Source organism: Mastomys coucha, unplaced genomic scaffold (assembly GCF_008632895.1).
Source record: "Mastomys coucha isolate ucsf_1 unplaced genomic scaffold, UCSF_Mcou_1 pScaffold20, whole genome shotgun sequence".
Classification (NCBI taxonomy): domain Eukaryota; kingdom Metazoa; phylum Chordata; class Mammalia; order Rodentia; family Muridae; genus Mastomys; species Mastomys coucha.
Window position 1 is genome coordinate 83,412,003 of NW_022196903.1, and position 9,946 is coordinate 83,421,948.

The 9,946-nt window shown below is 40.3% G+C and overlaps 1 protein-coding gene across 2 annotated transcripts in view; it reads right to left on the bottom strand.

Moving 5' to 3' along the window:
• Window positions 1-3,847: 3,847 nt before the first annotated feature.
• The window catches only part of LOC116098239 (vomeronasal type-1 receptor 40-like), an 18,503-nt gene continuing 12,404 nt past the window's right edge, over window positions 3,848-9,946 (bottom strand). The window contains exons 3-4 of one of the 2 annotated variants that reach the window (XM_031380914.1): window positions 5,922-6,062; window positions 3,848-4,802 (exon numbers count right to left, since the gene is read on the bottom strand). In XM_031380914.1, the coding sequence (XP_031236774.1) occupies window positions 3,848-4,802; window positions 5,922-6,007 (1,041 nt within the window). In that variant the 5' untranslated portion in view covers window positions 6,008-6,062. Of the gene's footprint in view, window positions 4,803-5,881; window positions 6,063-9,946 lie in introns of those variants that run through there. The other variant, XM_031380915.1, reaches the window with a different exon arrangement.

A 9,946-nucleotide genomic window follows, 5' to 3' on the forward strand; every position in this document is an offset into this window, starting at 1 on the left:
TAAAAAAAAAAAAAAGAAAATAGATCCTTATTTATCACTCTGCACAAAACTCAAGTTTATGTAGATAAATCATCTCAGTGTAAAATCTGATACATTAATCTAATAGCACAGAAACTGGGAAAAGCCTTGAACTCACTGGTACATGAGACAATTTCCTGAACAGGACACAATGGATTAGGCAATAATTAATATATGGGACCTCATAAAACTGAAAAGATTCTGTAAGTCAAAGACACTATCAAATGGACAAATCAGCAGTCTACAGATAGGAACAGGATCTAAACCAACCGTACACTTGACAGAGGGATAATATCCAAAATATACAAAGAACTCAAGGAGTTAGACAACAACAAGACAAAAACCCCAATGTAAAAATTGGACTACAGAGAATTCTGAACAGAGAAATCTCAAATTCTTGAAAACTACTTAATGAAGTTTTTAAAGTCCTTAGTCAACAGGAAAATGTAAATCAAAACAACTCTGAATTGATATCTTACACCTACCAAAATGGCTAAAATAAAAAACTCGAGACAGCACATACTGGTGAAGATGTGAAGCAAGAGAAGTATTTCTTTATTGCTTGGTAGAGTACAGACTTGTATAACCACTTTGGAAATCAATTTGGTGGTTTTTCAGAAAATGGGAATAGTTCTACTTCAAGACCCAGCTATAAAACTTAAAGATGCTCCAACATCCTCCAACGACACTTACTCAATTGAGTTCAAAGTAGTTTTATGTGTAAAAGCCAGAAACTGAAATCAACCTAGATGTCCCTCAACAGAAGAACAGCAAAAGAAAATGTGGATCATTTACGTAATGGAATACCACTCACCTATTAAAAATGTAATAACATGAATTTTGCAGATAAATCAACAGGAGTTGAAAACATCATCATGAATAGGTAATGCAGACCTGAAAGTGAAAGCATGATATGTACTACTTTTATGTGGATATTAGCCATAAAATACAAGATAACCACACTATAATGAACAGACCCAAAGAAACCAGATAAAGGGGAAAGCCCAAGGGAGGATGATTTTGAACCTTTCTCATATGGGGGAACAAAACAGAAATGGGAGGTGGATGAATGGAGGGAACTGGCTCAAAGAGGAGATGGGGAAAGATCAGGTATAGGGAGAGCAGGGGAGAGAGAATGGAAAAAAGACATGCCAGAGACCTGGGATGTTGGTGTTATCAGGGCATAGTTGAGACTTCTAGCATTGGGGGATATGGATCCAGAAGTGGCCACTTTCTGTAACCAGGAAGAACTCCCAGTGGAGATCTAAGGATACCAACCCAGATACAAAACCTTCTACCCAAAATATGTCTTGCCTACAGATGTTCAGGAGCAAAGATTGAGCACAGAAGGAGGGAAGGGCCAACCAATGAATGGCCCAACAGGAGACCCATTACATGGGCAAGAAGCAATTCTGGACTCTGTTAATGATTCTCTGTTATTTTTGTAGAAAGCAGCCTAGCATATCTGTTCTGAGAGACCCCAATGAACATGAAGACCAACAGAGTCAACTAACATGGATCCGTGAGGGCTCCCAGAGACTAAACCACCAACCAAAGAACAAGCACAGGCTGGACATTCCAGCAGCCAATGGAAAGAGATGCAGAGACACACAGCCAGACATTGGATCAAGCTTGGAAGTCTAATGGAAGCACTGGCTGGAGGATTGAAGAAATTGAACAGGACAGGGACTCTATGGGAAATCCAATGGGATCAACTAACTTGGACTCTTTGTTGCTTCCAGAGACTCAACCATGAGCCAAAGAGCCAGCATGGGCTGGACCTAGGCCCCCTACAAATATGTAGCAGATATACAGCTTGGTCTTCATGCAGGTCCCCCCAAAACTAGAGCGGATGCTGTTCCTGAATGTGTTGCCTGCCTATGGATCCTGTCCCCAATGGTGCCATTTTGTTTGGCCTCAGTGGAAGAGGATATGCCTAGTCCTTGAGAGACTTAATGTGCCAGGGTGGAGGGAAGGATACCAAAAGTGGTCTCCCCTTCTCAGAAGAGAAGGCAAGAGGGGAACTGGGGGAGGACTTGTGTGAGGGGTACTTAGTTTAGGATGTAAAGTGAATAAATAAATAAATTTTAAAAATAATTCTTTCATTTAAAAAAGGTGAATTAGCTGGGCGGTGGTGGCGCACGCCTTTAATCCCAGCACTTGGGAGGCAGAGGCAGGTGGATTTCTGAGTTCGAGGCCAGCCTGGTCTACAGAGTGAGTACCAGGACAGCCAGGGCTACACAGAGAAACCCTGCCTTGAAAAACCAAAAAAAGAAAAAAGAAAAAAAAAAAAAGGTGCATTAAAAAAAACTATGAAAGCCAAATACTGAACAAAGGACAGGAATGAGACAGCATGCCTGAGAGCTCCTGCAAGATAGGGAGGAAGGACATGGGTTTCCACTAGCAGAAGAATTGGAAAGCATATTTATTTCAATTAAGAGAACACAAAGATAGTTTCTCCCAAGCTCTGGAACTTATCAGTTCCTGGTGTCTTATGGTCAGGGAGGACATCACATCCACTGTGTGTTCAATGGTTAGCTGCCTGCTTCCCTATCCTCTTGGTCACTCTGCTGACAGGTCTAAATTTATAAAGTATGGGCAAGGACCAACACCACCTCTGAGGGCGAACTGGGAGACAAAGAAGTAATTAGGAAATACTGGTAGATACTTTGTGGCAATGAGAGGATATCCTTTAAAATATGAGATTGGGGCTGTGACTCACTTCTAAAGATTCTGAAATTATTTTAATTACTAAAACATAGAAGTCACTTATAATACTTGTATTTGTCACATGGCATTCACAAATGCAAACAGGATTTGTAATTAAAATTGAAAATGGAAACATTAATTCTCTGATATGTTTGTAAAAGTACACATGTGTAACACAAAATGACAACACTGCTAGTCAACGTGAGTCACTAAGTTGAAAAAAGAAATACCGGCCTAAAATTAATGCTATATTATTTGGAGATTCTAAATCACAGAAATAAGTATCCTATAATGAAATCCTCTCATCCTGCAAAACACAGTCCTCTGTGCTGAGGGGCTGTCAGAGCTCAGTGTTTCCTCTGCAGATGCTGAAAACCTCCCTGCAGCCCCTGAGCTCCTCCTCACACAGCTTGCCTTGGACCTGAACTTCTGATTCTACACTTGGGTTCAGGGCACTTTCTGAGATGCATGTGGCAAAACCATATACTTTGCCTGTGGAGATTTGAACACTCTTCTGTTACTGGTGCCTTTGATGCATCACTGCAGCCTGTAATTTTAATGTCTGTATATGATAACAGTCTACTGGGGCCCCACAAAGATGGCAACTCTGCTGGAAAAGTTTTCCTGAGTCTTGATTTTACTGTATTTCATCCTAGATAACAGCACCCAGTGGGTAGGAGGATCTGTGATAAAAACTTTTCTTTTAAATTCCCATGACATACCTAGTAGAGGAATGTCATGGGAAAAATCACACAGTCAACCAAAATTTTGCCCATTCTTAATTTCAGATTTATTGGTCTTTACCTGTTTTACACTGAAATGCAATGTGCAAATCTAGAGTAAATGAGAGCCCTCTAACAGATAGCCTTTGAAAATTTTCTGAGAAATATAAACCTCATATAATACCTGTTTAATTTTCTTTTATATACTGTTTAATTTTATATTCTGTTTAAATTTCTTTTATATACTTGCCATCCAAACACAAAGTAAACAGCTTTAACAGAAAAAAGATAACTTCACATAATAGCTTAATCAATAGAATTTTTCAATTATGTCATGACCCATAACTCTAATGACAACATATTGTATGATATTAGGGTCCATATCCATCACTGAATAATCAAATATTTACTCTCCTGCCAGAAATTGATCTCAAAAACTTAATTATACGTTTTTCTTTGCAAATAAAAACAAAAGGGCTGACTGTGGCATAGCTGTGGCACAGAATAATTTGGACACAATACAACATTAATCCATTCTCGAACTTCATCCTTGAGTAGTAGACAACATTTTCTAAAATGTAGAGAACCACAAAGAAGCTCATGAGCAGCATGATGGTCCTGGTGGCCCTTTGCTCTGGGGATGCTTTTGAAGAAAGGCTGGTGCTGTGAAGATGCTGGGCCTGCTTCTTGTGCCTCTGTAGGAGAGCCACCATGTATATGCTGGACAGGGCCATGAAACCAAGGAGAATGATGGCCATCGGTGTGGAAAACATGCTTGTTCTGGAGTAACTCATGGGTATAAGCGAGCAGGACTGAGTAACATACATAAAATTATCTGAGGTCAAATTGGGGGTAGCAATAATTGATATGAAGAGGTGAAGGCTAAAAGACATATAGAGGATACAGAATAAAAGAAAGGCACCTGAGATGTGATAGGGAGATTTATGTTTAAACTTTGTTAAACAGGAGCTTCTAGGACTAAGCATGGTGGTCCAAAGTACATTCAGCAGACAGGTAGCAGAAATAGTGAGGACCCTCAAAAGCCTGTGCAAATAGATAAGGGATTGGCATGTGATAGAATCCCATATCCCCTGAGAAGTAAACATGTCCACAGCTATGAGGCCCATAGTTATAAGCAACATTAGTTGTGTTAGAGAGAAGAAAGCAATGTAGAGATCAATGGGCTTAGGCCTGTTCTCACCAAGGAGAATACATAAGTGAGCAATAAAAAGGATACTGTTAGCTGAGATCCCAACACTCACTTCAGAGAACAAGGTGACTTTCATGTTTCTGTCAGTGTGGAGTATGTTGTTTTTACTCATTGTGTGTGAGTAGAAATCAAATACCAAAAATCTGAGGAGAAAAAAAAAACTCTTCATTGCAAAATATGGCCTTTCTTCACAAATGACAACTAACACTGAGATTGCAAGAAGATGTCAACCTATCCTGATTCCACATTGTCCAAGCTCTAGCTCCTACCTCCCCAAAGCCATCTTCACTGTGCCCACTGTCCTAATGCTTTCCAACCAAGGCTGTATTGTGTGTATCATTGTGGGACTATCTCCGAATATAAGCTTTCTTGTACATTAAAGATTTCCACAAGTTCTGAGAAGCATTTCTAGTCATGGTCCCTGGGTTTGGATTGTTCTGGGTCAGGAGCTGCATCTAACTTGATGGACACACAAAAGCTTTACATAGTTGGTGAATTGGAATGGAGAAAGTTATATAAAACTAGAAATATGCCCCCCCCCGAGAGAACGGTATGACCACAGGTTCCACCAGCATATGGTCATTTTCTTTTTCCCCCTTTATTCTGCTCCTTTCTCACCAGACCAAATATTCATTCTCTTCTCTCTTTTTTCTCTTTCTCTCTCTATCTCTATCTCTCTCTTTGTGTGTGTGGTTGGGTGTTTCTCTTCCCTATATCTCCTCTTCCCTCTTTTTTCTCTCCCTCCCTTTCACTATTTTCCAAGATAGGGTCTCTCTGTCCTAGAACAGGGTCTACACTGTTCTAGAACTCACTCTTTTGACCAGGATGACCTCTAACTCAGATATCTACCAGCTCCTACCTTTGAAGTGGTTGGATTAAAGACATATGCTAACACTGCCTGCCAAGCCAAATATTCTTTTTTTTTTTGGTTTTTCGAGACAGGGTTTCTCTGCGTAGCCCTGGCTGTCCTGGAACTCTCTCTGTAGACCAGGCTGGCCTCGAACTCAGAAATCCGCCTGCCTCTGCCTTCCAAGTGCTGGAATTAAAGGCGTGCGCCACCACGCCCGGCAAGCCAAATATTCTTAATAAAACTCCAGAACAAATGATTAACAATTTCGACCCATAATCAAATTCTACCCACTACCATTTCCTCAGAATGTGACCTTAAGCACTCATAGCTCTACTCCCCTCCTCGAGAACATATGGTCATTCGGTCCTGTACCTGTGTCAGAGGACTCTATTTGTGAAAGAACATGCCATACACATTCCAGACATGTAACTGTTTCTGGCACAGAATGACCTCTATAGACATGTCATCTGCTGGTTTTCTCATGCAGTGCCTTGTCATGTGGTCTGGGAGAGACAATCCAGCTCTGTTAATGACTGACCAGCTCTTTCTCTATCTGAAACAGAAAAAACAAAAATGACCAAAACAGAAGAATTATGGAGCCAGGTTTCCTTTCCAAACAATTTGAAATGCTGGTCATTCTCTGAATTCTAAATGACTCTGCATCCAACCTATGACTTTAATCTTCTGCCATGATGCCTCTGTGAAAAGACCCTGAGATTCAAATGTCAGCGTGGTCATGCTTACTTTTCTCTCTTTTGACATGTAAAGTCAGGGTGGTCAATAAACTACAATTATAATAGACTTAGGGACATCCTATTCTAAGGTCATTATTAAATGAAAAGTATCTCCCAGTTGTATAGTTGTATAGTATCAATAAGAAAAGCTAGTTCTTCAAAAGACCAGTGGTCATTATCCCCAGAGTCTTGTTAAACTCTACTAGATTTTATTCCTGTGATTTGTGAAATTCCTTATACCAGAGCTCCTCCTTGTCCTCAGTCTCAAGGAAAAGGACCCTTGGATGAGGGAGAAGGAAGGACCAAGGAAGAAAAAGAAGAGGGCCTGGGAATTCAGATCCAGCAGCAAGGTAACAAATTAACAATTTCTGCCACACTGCCTTTGTTTGAGATTGTGCCATAATAACCATAAGAAAATGTACAGTAATCAAAGCTCCATCTGCTTTCAAGATATAAGGACAAAGTTTACAGTAGCACTCGATCTGAATATCAGCTTGTGACCTATATTCATTCATAATGGCAGATATGTTTTTCTATACACACATTTCATGGAAAATAATGTGCACATTGGTCAAGTTTTAAAAGTTTATAAAACATGAAATACATGCATTCACTAGCAGTTATTAAGAAGTAAACTTAATACATGTTTCTCTCCTACCTTTATTATAAAATGTAGTCTTTTATATTCCACTGAATACAAATACAAAGACACATAGACAGACAGATGGTAAGCAAGACACACCATAGATGGAGAGGTAAGACAGACAGATTAAGAGAGAAGGAAAAGGAAACAGAGAGGGAAGACAGAGAGAGAGAGAGGTGGGAGAAAGTGAGAGACATAGAGAGAATGATCCTTGGAAATGCATCACATTATCAAACTCCCCAGGTAGAGAGGATTGTCATCCTCTGTATAGTGGGATGAATGTTGTCCTATTTTTAGGGTGACTTCAATATCTACAGCCATGCAAAATATAAATCACTTAGAAAAGCCAGGAGGTTACAGGAGGCAGAAATCCTCAGCTACATTCCTGGCATCATGAATTCAGGAGATAATTTCTCTGAAGTCAGAGGATCCTTATTAGAATGGAGGTGAAACTTGACAGTCACTTTCTCTCTGCATAAACAGGTGGGGAGAGTTACATGAAGTCCTGTATGAATTCCTTACTATGAATATCAGTTTGTCGGGAGAAACACATACAACAGCCTTTAACACTTGCTAGTACCAGACTTTGCAGCACATCCAACTGTGCCTCTGTAAAGGTGTGTAGAACATTTTGGGTTAATGCATCATTCATATTCAAAGCATTCTAGTGACTGTCAACACTTCATAGAAATAAGCTAAAAAGGGGTGTATTGTCTGTCTTCCCAGATGTTAGTTATCACATAGATAACTACCTAACACAACAGAGAAGATGGGAGAACATGACAGCCACTCCCTGCCATCAGAAAAATGTTGTAAGAGACAGACTTGCACAACACTTAAGACTACAACTGCTGCCTGTGTACGTGGGTTACAATTGTACCATGCCTAAAATTACCTTCTATATCCTGGGCTATCATGATTCCTCCAGAGACACGTGATGCTTTACATATAAGGAAAGAACATGCATTTGTGAAATAGGTTGGGGAAGAAGAAGGAAAGGCTTAGGTGGCAGAAGAAGAGAAGAAAACATACGTGGAGCAAGAAATGTCCAGAAGAATGCTGAGCATTCATTTCTAGAGAAACATTAAGGCTTCATCTGGGCAGGAGAACAGAGTTAGATCCCCCTGTTCTGTATGAATCCAGAAACCCATAGCTGTAGACACTGTGTAATTCTTCAGTTACACAAATCATGGAGAGCACGAGGTCTATAACATTATAAATAGGCCTCAAGTGATGGAGCAGTGTTCAGCAGAACAATGACATGAGCTTGTCATCTTGGGGAAGTAGAGAGCAGAATGGAAGAGGGAAATCTCTCTGCTGAAGCCACTGCATGCTGGGTGCTTATGACCCTGTGGGTTCACTAATCCATGGAGGAGAAAGACAAAGTGTCTGTGTCTTCCTCTCTAACATGGATGCAGCCTACCTACACCCTGGTGCTGAGAGGCTTTGTAAAGAGCAGGGTTGAAGGCATGCCTGAACAATATCTGCTTATCCTTATGTTTAAGAAACTGTATTTTGGTATTTGTGAATACACCAGGCAGTATTCTTTATCTAACAATTCTACTTGGAAAACTACTTGGAAGGCAGTGAGGGAGAAGCCACCAGTGCCTCAGACAAGGAAAACCATCAATAAGCTGATTACAACACTGTGTCCAGATAGAAAATGAAAGAAAAGGGACTGTGTTCATGTGATAGGGAAATATTGAGAAATACTGTGGCTAAGAAGGGGCTGAAACCTGTCATTGCCTTCCAGGCTCATATTTGCAGCTGTACTGTTGCATGAAGATGTGTAGTGAAAACACATCTTCAGAAAATTCATATGTTGGTGTGCTCATATGGTGAAGGGAAAGGAAGTCCCAGAGAAGCCTTGCCACAGACCTGAGAGAAGTTGCCTGTTGTTACTACAGAGACCCAATCATTCTGCAGGGGAAACCTTTCATGACATAACCTGAGATGTAATGGATCTCATGATAGAACAAAGGATTGCAGGCTTCCTTGCCCAGTGGCTTTGAAGGACTCTTTGTAACAAAAAGTGATATAGATTTTGATTAATCTGTTTCAAACACCATGAGAATATATGATTTGTGGAATTATGACAGCTAGTAACAGAGAATAGACCTAGGGAAAGCAATAGAATCCAGGTTTTCCCATTATCTGAGTGCTTTACAATTGTTTCTCCCAAAAAACAAGACTCATAAATTCCATTTCTTTAGACCTGTGGAAACCATGAGCAAGGTCACTTGATATTCCATACCTGGCAACCAAATTCCTGAGATGAGACGTCCAATGGGTCATAACCCAGGCTAAGGACAGCCTCTGAGTTCTGGTAGCTCTAGATGAACTGGTGTTAAATGAAGCATAATGTGAGGCTCTGCAACTTTGAACCTGCAGCTTCATTTTCTTGTAAAGCTTCTGTCTTAGTTAGGGTTTTATTACTGTTAATAGACATCATGACCAAGGCAACTCATTTTTGGACATTATTTAATTGGGGCTAGCTTACAGGTTCAGAGGTTCAGTCCAGTATCACCAAGGTACATGGCAACATCCAGGCAGTCATGGTGCAAGAAGAGCAGAGAGTTCTACATCTTGTTGCAAAGACAAACAGGAGCAGACTATCTTTCAGGAAGCTAGGAGAAGGGTCTCGAAGCCCACACTCACAGTGAATCACTTCCTCAAAAAGGGCCATATCTACTCAATCAAGGTCACACATCCAAATAGTGTCACTCTCTCGACCAAGTTTATTCAAACTACTGCATTCCACTCCCTGGCTACCACTGGCTTGTTCACACATATGAGTCTATACCTAGCCCTAGTACAACAAAAAACCCATTTAGTCAAATTTCCAAAGTCCCCATAATCTATAGCAGTCTCAACAAAGGAAAAAGTCCAAAGTTCAAAGTCTCTTCTGAGATTCAGTTCAAAGTCTCTTCTGAGATTCATCCAGTCACTTAACTATAATGCCCAAATCAAGATAGGAATCCAGCTGGGCAAAAATCAAAGCTGCAGCTCCATGTCTAATGTCAAAGTGGTTTTCAGATTTCCACCTCCTTTTCTATTTTT